At 42.2% G+C, this 14,916-nt stretch overlaps 1 protein-coding gene across 1 annotated transcript in view; it reads left to right on the top strand.

Annotated features, from left to right (window-relative positions):
- LOC118940051 (protein ELFN1-like) overlaps window positions 1-2,435 on the top strand; it is a 22,169-nt gene extending 19,734 nt beyond the window's left edge. Inside the window, exons 12-13 of the mRNA XM_036948265.1 lie at window positions 1,517-1,661; window positions 1,922-2,435. Of these exons, the coding sequence (XP_036804160.1) occupies window positions 1,517-1,661; window positions 1,922-2,172 (396 nt within the window). The 3' untranslated portion in view covers window positions 2,173-2,435. The remainder of the gene's footprint in view (window positions 1-1,516; window positions 1,662-1,921) is intronic.
- The last annotated feature ends 12,481 nt before the right edge of the window (window positions 2,436-14,916 follow it).

Here is a 14,916-nt window from a genome sequence, read left to right as displayed (position 1 = left end):
ACTACATAGTGGTATTACAGTAGTATTAATATAGTATAGTGACAGGAGAACTACATAGTGGTATTAATATAGTATAGTGATATGATAGCTACATAGTGGTATTACAGCAGTATTAATATAGTATAGCGATAGGATAACTACATAGTAGTATTAATATAGTATAGTGATAGGATAACTACATAGTGGTATTACAGTAGTATTAATATAGTATAGTGATATGATAACTACATAGTGGTATTACAGTATTATTAATATAGTATAGTGATAGGATAACTACATAGTAGTATTAATATAGTATAGTGATAGGATAACTTCATAGTAGTATTGATATAGTATAGCGATAGGATAACTACATAGTAGTATTAATATAGTATAGTGATAGGATAACTACATAGTGGTATTACAGTAGTATTAATATAGTATAGTGATATGATAACTACATAGTGGTATTACAGTAGTATTAATATAGTATAGTGATAGGATAACTACATAGTAGTATTAATATAGTATAGTGATAGGATAACTACATAGTGGTATTAATATAGCATAGTGATAGGAGAACTACATAGTAGTATTAATATAGTATAGTGATAGGATAACTACATAGTAGTATTAATATAGTATAGTGATAGGATAACTACATAGTAGTATTAATATAGTATAGTGATAGGATAACTACATAGTAGTATTAATATAGTATGGTGATAGGAGAACTACATAGTAGTATTAATATAGTATAGTGATAGGATAACTACATAGTATTATTAATATAGTATAGTGATATGAGAACTACATAGTGGTATTAATATAGTATAGTGATAGGATAACTACATAGTAGTATTAATATAGTATTGTGATAGGAGAACTACATAGTGGTATTAATATAGTATAGTGATAGGATAACTACATAGTGGTATTACGGTAGTATTAATATAGTATAGTGATAGGAGAACTACATAGTGGTATTAATATAGTATAGTGATATGACAACGACATAGTGGTATTACAGCAGCATTAATATAGTATAGTGATAGGATAACTACATAGTAGTATTAATATAGTATAGCGATAGGATAACTACATAGTAGTATTAATATAGTATAGTGATAGGATAACTACATAGTGGTATTACAGTAGTGTTGATATAGTATAGTGATAGGATAACTACATAGTGGTATTACAGTAGTATTAATATAGTATAGTGATAGGATAACTACATAGTAATATTAATATAGTATAGTGATAGGATAACCTCATAGTAGTATTAATATAGTATAGTGCTAGGATAACTACATAGTGGTATTACAGTAGCATTAATATAGTATAGTGATAGGATAACTACATGGTGGTATTACAGTAGTATTAATATAGTATAGTGATAGGATAACTACATAGTAGTATTAATATAGTATAGTGATAGGATAACTACATAGTAGTATTAATATAGTATAGTGATAGGATAACTACATAGTAGTATTAATATATGAGGTATTTTTGTGTTTATATTTATTATAAGGTCCGACAGTACAAGGAGCAGCGCCACTCGTACCCGGGCCCCCAGCGCCCCCTCCCTGACTCTGAGGAGCTAGAGGAGCTGAGTAGCAGGAAACCCTCTTCCATCCTGGATCCCCTCACACTGGGGAGGCACCCCAGAGAGCTAGGTAACACTGACTGGTTGATTGGTTGGTTGGTTGGTTGGTAGGATGATCGGTCAATTGGTTGGTTGGTTGTAAGGTTGGATGATCGGTCAATTGGTTGGTTGGTTGGTTGGTTGGTCGGTCGGTCTATCGGTCGATCGGTCGGTCAGTCGGTCGATTGGTTGGTTGGTTGATTAATTGGTTGTGTGTATATACTGAGTTTGACAAACCAATTTCCCCTCTGGGATGAATAAAGTGTTGTTCTTATCTCTGATCTCATCCAGCCTACGCCCAGCTGTCCCCGCAGTACCACAACCTGAGCTACGAGTCCAGTCCTGAGTACTCCTGCACCCCGTCGCTCGGCATCTGGGAGAGGTTCAAACTCCACCGGAAGAGACACAGAGACGAGGACTACGAGGAGGAATACATGGCGGCAGGACACGCACTGAGGAGGAGTTTGCAGGTCGCCAAGGACGAGGATCTGCACGACATACTGGACTATTGGAAAGGTGTCTCGGCACAGCAGAAGTCGTGAAGGGGCTGGTGTCGTGTGCTGTGACGAGGCCCTGTCACTACTGAGTTGGGCATGAAGGAGGACGGAGGTCGGAGGTCGTACGGCGACTAAGGGCTCTCTATTCCACCTGGAAAGATGAGGCGTTACAGATTCCGCGATTAGTTTCTGATTGACGTCTCTGCTACAGCTGGAACATCTACACACACACACACACACACACACACACAGACACAGACACAGACACAGACACAGACACAGACACAGACACAGACACACACACACACAGACACACACACACACACACACAGACACACACACACACACACACACACACACACACACACACACACACACACACACACACACACACACACACACACACACACACACACACAGACACACACACACACACACACACACACCTCTCTCTCTCTGCTTTTAAAAAACATGGACCAAAATGAAATTAAAACGATTTTAAAAACAACAAATGAAGAACTTGATTCAAAATCATTTTTTAAAAGAAGATCCTGAGATATGATGACTATTTCTCCCGGACTTCTCTGTAGCTGTTTCTACTAAAACTAGGTTTTTGGATGAACACAAAAAAGAAACACAACAAACACACGATATTATATGGACTGGTGGTCTCACGAGTGTGAGTACGCTACAGTGTATGTGCCAAATCAACAAGGGTCGCAAATAGAACCTTCTTCCCTAGAAAGTAGTACACTGTATAGGGAATACAGTGTGATTTGGGACACAGCACCGAGGAGAACCGTTGAAACACTGTATAAACCTCTCTCTGGCCTCGTCGCTCTTTTCTACATATTAAAACAAGTTAGAATAAGATGTGATTCTTACTATTATTATTGTTATTGATATTATCAGTACTATTATTTGAATATCGCATGGCAACGTCCTGTGACAGTGACTATGGTTGTGACTTTTCGAGAAAGAAGAACCTCAAAATGGCCGTCGCACAACCTCATTATAAAATGTCCGCCTCTGAACAACCTCGACGAAGACAGACATTTGTGATCTCTTCTTCTTCTTTTTTTTACCAGAGGACTCTTTCTCTCTTCCTTAAGGAACACTATTTTCCTCTACTAACAGACTCTTATTCTGAAACGTTCCTTGATGTATTACAGAGGGGACTTTATTGTGAAATTACAAGAAGGGGGGGGGGGTGAAGAAGCTCTATATTTGCATAAACATATGTCTTGTTAGTTAGTTAGCTAGTTAGTGTGTTTCTACCGAGGGGATTAGTTAGTTAGCTAGTTAGTGTGTTTCTACCGAGGGGATTTGAAAACCTTCTTTGAGACTTTGAGAGACCAGCTCCAAACTGACCTGCAGTACGTTTTTGATTTTGAAATCCTACCAATCTCTAATGAATGTCTTCAAGTCCCTAACGAGGATGATTACTGCACTGTTCAAAATCAGAAAACGTCTCGTAACTCTAAAAACACCCTCCCTGAAAACACTGTAGCCTACAACTCCCAGATTTATTTATTCATTTTTTTTACCCACAATTCCTCTGTCCCTTCCTTGTCCCTCCCCCAAATCCCTGTAGTTCCTCCCTCCCAGTCCCATTCCTCAGTTGAGTTTTAGTTTAAATCACAACTCAAACGGCACAAAAAGGACCGACCGGGCCAACTGTCACCGAATCTCCCCGTACCTCAACCCAATCCGCTCTATGACCAAAGTGCTGTGGTAGCAACAGTTCCCAGTTGTCCTTCTAGCCCAGTCTGTCCCCATATACCCTGGCTGGGTCTCAGATGACAGCCTGTTTCCTATATACCCTGGCTGGGTCTCAGATGACAGCCTGTTTCCTATATATGGTCACAACAACCTTTTCATTTGTTGATTTTGGTTGCTGCTTTTTATGTATTTACTTATTTATTTTTTTTACCATTTTTGTAGCAGCCCTCGGTTTCCACGGATACAGCTCTTGGTTTCCATGGATACTAGGACACAGGAAGTGGAATCACGTGCACTATATAGGGAACAGGGTGCCATATCTACAGACCTACTACAGGAGATGAATGTATTTCTTTACATCATTAAAAGTAAACGGCAGCTGATACTGCTGACAGATACCGTTTTGTAATTCTCTCTCTGTCTGTTTCTCTCTCTTCCTCCCTCTCTGTCTCTGTCTCTGTCTTCCTTCCTCCCTCTCTGTCTCTCTCTCTCTCTCTCTGTCTCTCTCTCTGTCTCTTCCTCTCTGTCTCTCTGTCTGTTTCTCTCTGTCTCTCTCTTTCTACCTCTGTCTGTTTCTCTTTGTCTTCCTCTGTCTGTTTCTCTCTCTCTCTTCCTCTCTGTCTGTTTCTCTCTCTTCCTCTCTGTCTGTTTCTCTCTCTCTCTTCCTCTCTGTCTGTTTCTCTCTCTCTTCCTCTGTCTGTTTCTCTCTCTCTTCCTCTGTCTTTCTCTCTTTCTCTTCCTCTGTCTGTTTCTCTCTCTTCCTCTGTCTGTTTCTCTCTCTTCCTCTGTCTGTTTCTCTCTCTCTCTTCCTCTCTGTCTGTTTCTCTCTCTCTCTTCCTCTCTGTCTGTTTCTCTCTCTCTTCCTCTGTCTGTTTCTCTCTCTCTCTTCCTCTCTATCTGTTTCTCTCTCTTCCTCTGTCTGTTTCTCTCTCTCTCCCTTTTTCTCTCATGATTTCTCTCTGATACACTGTATATTGATCTGATCATGATTGGTTGATTGATTGATATTGACACCTTATATTATCTGATCATGATGTATTGTTAATTGATATTGATACCTTACGATATGATCATGATTGATTGATATTGGTACATGGTATGATCATGATTGATTGATATTGATACATTACGATATGATCATGATTGATTGATACCTTATATGATCATGATTGATTGATATTGATACCTTATATGATCATGATTGATTGATTTTGACACATCTGATCATGATGTATTTATTGATTGATTGATTGATTGACTGCTTATACGTGCTTAAATCATTTAGCCGTGTTAACTAAACAGCCTTATACAGTTTAGGTTTTTATTTTCTTGGCGTGTAATGTTTGTAAAATTACAATTTGAAGTTTTCTCTTCATCTTTGGATGGTTTTCTCAACCATATTTTTTCTAAATGCTACACGATGATTCTTCTTAAAGCCTCACACAAAGCTGTTTCTTTAAATAACAGCTTTCTAAATGTATGTAGTAAACTAATCCGTTTGTTGGTTAGATTGCTTTTTTGTGTTGCTTTTTTTTTTTAAATAATGTTTTTTTTTTTGTAGCATCCCTTGGTATCCATGGATACCGCTGGGAGACAAAAAGTAGAAACATTGTGTAAAGGATGACAAGAGAAGAAGAAGGAGGAGAAAGTGGAGGAAGAGCAACTCGCGCCGTTGGATAGTGTGCATTCTGGGTAAACGGGAATCAGAGACTGACAGCGTGTTCTGTGGTTGTGTTGCGTTTCCGCTTGCGATACGACGGAGAGAGAGAGAGAGAGAGAGAGAGATTGAGAGAGACGTGGTTATCGCAACAATCTCTGAGATTCCCGGAGTCTTCTCCTTGGTCTGTCGGAAATAAACATGAAGCACAATAAAACATCTTTCCTTCTCCTTGGTTCTTCTTCTTTTCCTGTAGAACGAACGGAGAATGAAAAGGAGGGGATTGTGGAGAGGGAGTAAAAGAGATGAATGAAGAAAGAGTGGGAGTGTGTGATGATGCGTGTCGAGACGAGAGAGAGTAAGTGAGAGAGAGGAGGAGGAAAGAGCCAGGAGAAAAATATGAAAAGCAGAGATGGCCGACAGGGTCGTTCTCTTATATCCGATAGCGCTGATCTGTCTCGTGTCTCACAAAGCGTAATGGGAGAGATTAAAAGTAGTTCTGTCTGACATTCCAAAATATTACCGGGGAGACATCGTCTGCTGAACCACATTTCATCCTCAAAACAGGCTGAATGAGTCGTAGCTAAAACAATAAATCTGTCCATAATGTTGACGTTTTCTGTGGTGAAGAACTCCCACTATTTGACATCCAGCTAGGGAGTTTTGTACTTCAACAAGCAGCATTTGGAACAAGCTAGCTTAAATGTGTCCAACATTAGCTTCCTAGCTGAGCCATTTGGATTGACAATGTGTACTCAAGCTAGCTTAAATGTGTCCAACATTAGCTTCCTAGCTGAGCCATTTGGATTGACAATGTGTACTCAAGCTAGCTTAAATGTGTCCAACATTAGCTTGCTAGCTGAGCCATTTGGATTGACAATGTGTACTCAAGCTAGCTTAAATGTGTCCAACATTAGCTTGCTAGCTGAGCCATTTGGATTGACAATGTGTACTCAAGCTAGCTTAAATGTGTCCAACATTAGCTTGCTAGCTGAGCCATTTGGATTGACAACGTGTACTCAAGCTAGCTTAAATGTGCCCAACATTAGCTTGCTAGCTGAGTCATTTGGATTGACAACGTGTACTCAAGCTAGCTTAAATGTGTCCAACATTAGCTTGCTAGCTGAGTCATTTGGATTGACAATGTATACTCAAGCTAGCTTAAATGTGTCCAACATTAGCTTGCTAGCTGAGCCATTTGGATTGACAATGTGTACTCAAGCTAGCTTAAATGTGTCCAACATTAGCTTGCTAGCTGAGCCATTCAAACTTCATGTATGAATATATATAAAGAAAAACGGGATGCTGCTCCAACCAGTTACCTTTTGCTGCACACACACACAATACTGAACGCTTCGACCAAAAGCTAGATTTATTTTTTCTTTATTTAACTAGGCAAGTCAGTTAAGAACAAATTCTTATTTTCAATATCGGCCTAGGAACAGTGGGTTAACTAACCTTTTTCAGGGGAAGAACGACAGATTTTTACCTTGTCAGCTCTGGGATTCGATCTAGCAACCTTTCGGTTACTATTCTAACACTCTAACCACTAGGCTACCCTGCATCTAATCGCTAGGCTACCCTACCTCTAACCACTAGGCAACCCTGCCTCTAACCACTAGGCTACCTGCCGCCCCTACACTCTAACCACTAGGCTACCTGCCGCCCCTAGATACTGTAGTAGCTGAAATCAGAATGCTTTTTCATATGTTTTCATGAAGCACCTGGACCGTGTAGGGATGAGGGTGTCATTTGGGAGGGTGTTGTTCTGTGTTATCCTGTTAGATGTTTTTATGACTTTATTTTTTATCAGATTTTTATTTCACCTTTATTTAACCAGGTAGGCCAGTTGAGAACACCTTTATTTAACCAGGTAGGCTAGTTGAGAACACCTTTATTTAACCAGGTAGGCTAGTTGAGAACACCTTTATTTAACCAGGTAGGCTAGTTGAGAACAAGTTCTCATTTACAACTGTGACCTGGCCAAGATAAAGCAAAGCAGTGCGACACAAACAACAACACAGAGTTACACATGGAATGAACAAAACATACAGTCAATACCACAATGAACAAGTCAATGACACAGTAGAAAAAAAGAAAGTCTATATACAGTGTGTGTAAAAGGCATGAGGAGGTAGGCAATAAATAGGCCATGGGAGCGAAGATTTACAAGTAGTTGGTGAACCAGGCGAGACAGTCATTTGAGAAGCCAAGGCTGTTGAGTCTGTCGATAAGAATGTGATGATTGACCGAGTCGAAAGCCTTGGCCAGGTCAATGAATACGGCTGCACAGTAATGTCTCTTATCGATGGAGGTTATGATATCGTTTAGGACCTTGAGCGTGGCTGAGGTGCACTCATGACCAGCTCGGAAACCAGATTGCATAGCGGAGAAGATACGGTGGGATTCGAAATGGTCGGTGATCTGTTTGTTAACTTGGCTTTCGAAGACCTTAGAAAGGCAGGGTAGGATAGATGGTAGGTCTGTAGCAGTTTGGGTCAAGAGTGTCCCCCTCTTTGAAGAGGGGGATGACCACGGCAGCTTTCCAGTCTTTGGGAATCTCAGACAATACGAAAGAGATATTGAACAGGCTAGTAATAAGGGTTGCAACAATTTCAGCGGATAATTTTAGGAAGAGAGGGTCCAGATTGTCTAGCCCGGCTGATTTGTAGGGGTCCAGATTTTGCAGCTCTTTCAGAACATCAGCTATCTGGATTTTGGTGAAGGAGAAATGGGGGAGGCTTGGGCTAGTTGCAGTAAGGAGTGCATGGCTGTTGACCGGGGTAGGGGTAGCCAGGTGGAAAGCAAGGCCAGCCGTAGAAAAATTATTATTGAAATTCTCAATTATCGCGGATTTATCGGTGGTGACAGTGTTTCCTAGCCTCAGTGCAGTGGGCAGCTGGGAGGAGGTGCTCTTATTCTCCATGGACTTTACAGTGTCCCAGGAGGAGGTGCTCTTATTCTCCATGGACTTTACAGTGTCCCAGGAGGAGGTGCTCTTATTCTCCATAGACTTTACAGTGTCACAGAACTTTTTTGAGTTAGTGTGACGGGATGCAAATTTCTGTTTGAAAAAGCTATCCTTAGCTTTTCTGACTGCCTGTGTATATTGGTTCCTAACTTCCCTGAGAAGTTGCATATCGCAGGGTCTATTCGATGCTAATGCAGTACGCCACAGGATGTTTTTGTGTTGGTCACTGGCAGTCAGGTCTGGAGTGAACCAAGGACTATATCTGTTCCTGGTTCTACATTTTTTTAATTCGGGCATGCTTATTTAAGATGGTGAGGAAAACACTTTTATAGAATACCCAGGCATCCTACTGACGGAATGAGGTCAATATCCTTCCAGGATACCCGGGCCAGGTCGATTTGAAAGGCCTGCTCGCTGAAGTGTTTTAGGGAGCGTTTTACAGTGATGAGAGGAGGTCGTTTGACCGCTGACCCATTACGGACGCAGGCCATGAGGCAGTGATCTCTGAGATCCTGGTTGAAAACAGCGGAGGTGTATTTAGAGGGCAGGTTGGTCAGGATGATATCTATGAGGGTGCCAATGTTGGTGGGTTCATTGATCATTTTGTGTGAGATTGAGGGCATCAAGATTGTAGGATGGCCGAGGTGTTAAGCATGCCCCGGTTTAGGTCACCTAACAGAACTAACTCTGAAGATAGATGGGGGGTTTAGTTTAGATTGTAGGATGGCCGAGGTGTTAAGCGTGTCCCGGTTTAGGTCACCTAACAGAACTAACTCTGAAGATAGATGGGGGGTTTAGTTTAGATTGTAGGATGGCCGAGGTGTTAAGCATGTCCCGGTTTAGGTCACCTAACAGAAATAACTCTGAAGATAGATGGGGGGCAATCAAATCACATATGGTGTCCAGGGCACAGCTGGGGGCAGAGGGTGGTCTATAGCAAGCTGCAACTGTGAGAGACTTGGATTTTTAAAAGGTGTGTGTGTGTGTGTGTGTGTGTGTGTGTGTGTGTGTGTGTGTGTGTGTGTGTGTGCAACTAAACAGCAACAAAAGGTGTTTGATTATTTCTTATCTGAGTCTGCTTTTGAAGGGTTTAAGAGACTTCACCATTCCCTCCTACTCCTTCCTCCTCCCCCAGGTATCTCCCTCCCTCCTCCCCTCCACTCCCACCTGGGTTAGTTCAGTTCAGTCTGTCTCCATGGCTACATCACCTTACTCCCCCCTCTATCCTATCTCTCCCCCATCTCTTCTCTTTTGTCTCCCCCCACTCTCTCCCTCATCTCCCTCCCCCTCCCTCTCTTCCCATCTCTCTCTCACTTACCAAACACATCAGTCTCCCCCTCTCCTTCTCTCTCTCTGTCCTCACACATCAGTCTCTGTTCTCACATATCAGTCTCTCTCTCTGTCCTCACACATCAGTCTCTCTCTGTCCTCACACATCAGTCTCTCTCTCTGTCCTCACACATCAGTCTCTCTCTCTGTCCTCACACATCAGTCTCTCTCTGTCCTCACACATCAGTCTCTCTCTCTGTCCTCACACATCAGTCTCTCTCTCTGTCCTCACACATCAGTCTCTCTCTCTGTCCTCACACATCAGTCTCTCTCTCTGTCCTCACACATCAGTCTCTCTCTCTGTATTCACACATCAGTCTCTCTCTCTGTCCTCTCTCTGTCCTCACACATCAGTCTCTCTCTCTGTCCTCACACATTATTGAGTGTGTTCTGAACTAGTGGATAATACACTCTCAATTCCATACACTCGTCTGACAGCTTGAGACATGGAGCTGAGTAGTGACCTTTGTAAAGAGACACACACAGACAGGCAGGCACACACACACTGACAGGCAGACACACACAGACACACAGACAGACAGGCACACACACACACACACACACACACACACACACACACACACACACACACACACACACAGACACTGACAGACAGGCACACAGACACAGACAGACAGACACTGACAGGCAGGCACACAGACAGACAGACAGACACTGACAGGCAGGCACACAGACAGACAGACAGACACACACACACACCACCCTCAAGGAATAGATGGTCTCATTGCCCACCTGCCATTTACACATGACTCACATGGCAGATACCTCTTTCTCTCTCTCCCTCCTTCAATTTCACTTTCAGCCTTTCTGCTATATGCAGAGAGAGGAGAGAGAGGAGAGAGAGGAGAGAAGGGGCCGAGAAAGAGAGAGAGGAGAGAGGGGCAGAGAAAGAGGAGAGAGGAGAGAGGAGGGCAGAGAAAGAGGAGAGAGGAGAGAGGAGCAGAGAAAGAGGAGAGGGGAGAGAGGAGGGCAAGGAAAGAGGAGAGAGGAGAGAGGGGGACAGAGAGAGGAGAAAGGGGCAGAGAAAGAGAGAGAGGAGAGAGGAGGGCAGAGAAAGAGGAGAGAGGAGAGAGGGGGACAGAGAGAGAGAGAGGAGAGAGGGGGAAGAGAAAGAGAGAGAGAAGAGAGGGGCAGAGAAAGAGAGAGGGGGGGACAGAGAGAGAGAGGAGAGAGGAGGGCAGAGAAAGAAACATATGGGGGAGCGAGAGACCAATAGAGGGAAAGAGAGAGGAAGAGAGAAAAAGGGAAATGGGGACTTGTCTTTGAATCCCAGAGGCTGTACATAATAACCTGTTAGTATGTCTTTTAAAAGATCAGAATGTAGAATGTTCAATTATAATATATTTATGTAAGATCGAAATGGAAAATAGGTCAACCTAAAGCAATGCAGAGGGTGGGGGGGAAGAGAGAAAGAGAGAGAGAGAAAGAGAGAGGGAGAGAGAGAGTAAGAACAAACAGAAAGAGAAAGAGAGAGGGAGAGAGAGAGTAAGAACAAACAGAAAGAGAAAGAGAAAGAGAGAGGGAGAGAGAGAGAAAGAACGAACAGAAAGAGAGGGAGAGAGAGAGTAAGAACAAACAGAAAGAGAAAGAGAGAGGGAGAGAGAGAGTAAGAACAAACAGAGAGAGAAAGAGAGAGGGAGAGAGAGAGTAAGAACAAACAGAAAGAGAAAGAGAGAGGGAGAGAGAGAGAGAACGAACAGAAAGAGAAAGAGAGAGGGAGAGAGAGAGTAAGAACAAACAGAAAGAGAAAGAGAGAGGGAGAGAGAGAGAGTAAGAACAAACAGAAAGAGAAAGAGAGAGGGAGAGAGAGAGAGTAAGAACAAACAGAAAGAGAAAGAGAGAGGGAGAGAGAGAGTAAGAACAAACAGAAAGAGAAAGAGAAAGGGAGAGAGAGAGTAAGAACAAACAGAAAGAGAAAGAGAGAGGGAGAGAGAGAGTAAGAACAAACAGAGAGAGAAAGAGAGAGGGAGAGAGAGAGTAAGAACAAACAGAAAGAGAAAGAGAGAGGGAGAGAGAGAGAGAACGAACAGAAAGAGAAAGAGAGAGGGAGAGAGAGAGTAAGAACAAACAGAAAGAGAAAGAGAGAGGGAGAGAGAGAGAGAACAAACAGAAAGAGAAAGAGAGAGGGAGAGAGAGAGAGTAAGAACAAACAGAAAGAGAAAGAGAGAGGGAGAGAGAGAGAGTAAGAACAAACAGAAAGAGAAAGAGAGAGGGAGAGAGAGAGTAAGAACAAACAGAAAGAGAAAGAGAAAGAGAGAGGGAGAGAGAGAGAAAGAACGAACAGAAAGAGAGGGAGAGAGAGAGTAAGAACAAACAGAAAGAGAAAGAGAGAGGGAGAGAGAGAGTAAGAACAAACAGAAAGAGAAAGAGAAAGGGAGAGAGAGAGTAAGAACAAACAGAAAGAGAAAGAGAGAGGGAGAGAGAGAGTAAGAACAAACAGAGAGAGAAAGAGAGAGGGAGAGAGAGAGTAAGAACAAACAGAAAGAGAAAGAGAGAGGGAGAGAGAGAGAGAACGAACAGAAAGAGAAAGAGAGAGGGAGAGAGAGAGTAAGAACAAACAGAAAGAGAAAGAGAGAGGGAGAGAGAGAGTAAGAACAAACAGAAAGAGAAAGAGAAAGAGAGAGAGAGTAAGAACAAACAGAAAGAGAAAGAGAAAGAGAGAGAGTAAGAACAAACAGAAAGAGAAAAAGAAAGAGAGAGGGAGAGAGAGAGAGAGAGAACAAACAGAAAGAGAGAGAGACCACTAGAGCCAAACAGGATGAATTATTAACATTAAACAGAGAGAGAACATTGACTAAAGGTCATTTTCAGATAAAAAAAAATTACTACGCACACGAGTATCATGTATAGTTATTATATACAAACGCCGTTAAATGACGAGTTATTACAGAAATATAACCCTGTCTTGTTGTAATACCAGTGTTCAGGGTTGTTGTAATACCAGTGTTCAGTGTTGTTGTAATACCAGTGTTCAGTGTTGATACTAGTGTTCAGGGTTGTTGTAATACCAGTGTTCAGGGTTGTTACTAGTGTTCAGGGTTGATACCAGTGTTCAGGGTTGTTACTAGTGTTCAGGGTTGATACCAGTGTTCAGGGTTGATACCAGTGTTCAGGGTTCTAGGCTGTTTGACTTGGTGTTCAGGGTTCTAGGCTGTTTGACTTGGTGTTCAGGGTTCTAGGCTGTTTGACTTGGTGTTCAGGGTTCTAGGCTGTTTGACTTGGTGTTTAGGGTTCTAGGCTGTTTGACTTGGTGTTCAGGGTTCTAGGCTGTTTGACTTGGTGTTCAGGGTTCTAGGCTGTTTGACTTGGTGTTCAGGGTTCTAGACTGTTTGACTTGGTGTTCTTATTGGTTCCCGTGTCAAGTGAAAGGTTGTTGTGTTTTCTAAAGGTCAACTCAAGGTTGGAGTCTTTTTCCATTTATGATCAATAACAACATTTCAAGCATCTTGTACGACAGGTACTAACTAGTCTATTATCTTTCATTCGGGGTCACTGACAGAGAAGGAGAGAGAGAAGGGTAGACACAGGAAAACCTGGCTCCCTGTAGAGGAAAGGCTGTACAACCACTGCACCACCTGAGACGGAGCTGCATTTCCTGGCAAAATGTGAAAAATATAAAACAATTAGAGAGTGTCATTTCCCCAAATTTGAAACCCTTATTCAAGGTTTCAAAGACCTCTCTGATGAGAGTAGGCTACCCGTCCTGTTGGGGGAGGACGCAGAGAGCTGTGGGTTGACAGCCAACTACATTGCTGCCTGCCATAAGTTGAGGGACAGAGTCTGACAGACCAATCAACCTGCACATGTCCTCTACTTTATGCTTATTGTTATTGTTCAATGTATGGTTATTTTGACCCTTGGTTATTGTTGTTACTTTTGTCCCGTTGACAATGTTGTTCTCATTATTTTCATATTGTAAATATCCAAAGCAAGCTTTGGCAATATTTATATTGCTATGTCATGCCAATGAAGCAAATTGAATTGAGAGAGAGAGAGAGAGAGAGAGAGAGAGAGAGATAGAGAGAGACAGAGAGATAGAGTGAAGGACACAAAGTTGTCTGTAGTTTAATAAATGAGGGAGTCCTGAGTCAATGTGTGAGACAAGGGGCATTGCTTTCCTTCTCTGAATTACAAGGTGACACTGGACTAATTAAACACACACACATACACACACACACGTCCAGTCTCATCGAGTGAAAGAGGGCAGAACGAGGGATCACCTCAGTGCAAATTAAAAGCTCCCTAATTACCCCTTCTGCCACTCTGCTAACACGACGGCCATCTTGACTCGGCTCTGATCCCTGCCTGCTGTCTGGTTACCAGGGCTCCTCCAGCTGCCATAGAGAATGACTGGGGCCGGGCAGAACCGCAGGCGACTGCTGAAAAATGTCACTCTCTCTGCCAAGGACCAAGAGGCACTGAAACTTTCCCGGAGACAAAGTTGAGTTTAGACAGATAGCTAGCTGCTTAAAACAAAGCTGAGGAAAGAGGTTTGACTTTGAGGAAGATTAAATCTGTCTTCGGTATTCTACTCATAGAATTATATAATAGAACTTCATTTAATGTATTCTAGAAGACCGTTTTAGAATTCTATAATAGAACTTCATTTAATGTATTCTAGAAGACCGTTTTAGAATTCTATAATAGAACTTCATTTAATGTATTCTAGAAGACCGTTTTAGAATTACATAATGGAACTTCATTTAATGTATTCTATTTGATCGGATCTCTGTGATTATACGGCATCACAATGGATCAAAGGTAAAAGAGGGAGGTCCTCAATAAGGAAGTGGTCGGACCAAGCAGACACGAGGCTACAAGACCGTTTTGCTAGTACAGACTGGGATATGTTCCAGGGATTCAACCACAACAGTTACGAGCTTCCTCAATAAGTGCATAGACGATGAACACAGTTCCTATAAGAACGTATCCAAACCAAACCCCATGGATTACAGGCAGTATCCACGCTGGGCTAAAAGCTAGAGTTACCACTTACAAGGAATGGGACATGGACACATACAAGAAAGCTAGGACATCAAACATGCAGAAGGACAATATAGGAGGAATCGTAGTACAGAGGCTCCGATGC

Source organism: Oncorhynchus mykiss, chromosome 17, assembly GCF_013265735.2.
Source record: "Oncorhynchus mykiss isolate Arlee chromosome 17, USDA_OmykA_1.1, whole genome shotgun sequence".
NCBI classification, from domain to species: Eukaryota; Metazoa; Chordata; class Actinopteri; order Salmoniformes; family Salmonidae; genus Oncorhynchus; species Oncorhynchus mykiss.
This window is presented reverse-complemented; position numbering and strand designations above follow the sequence as displayed.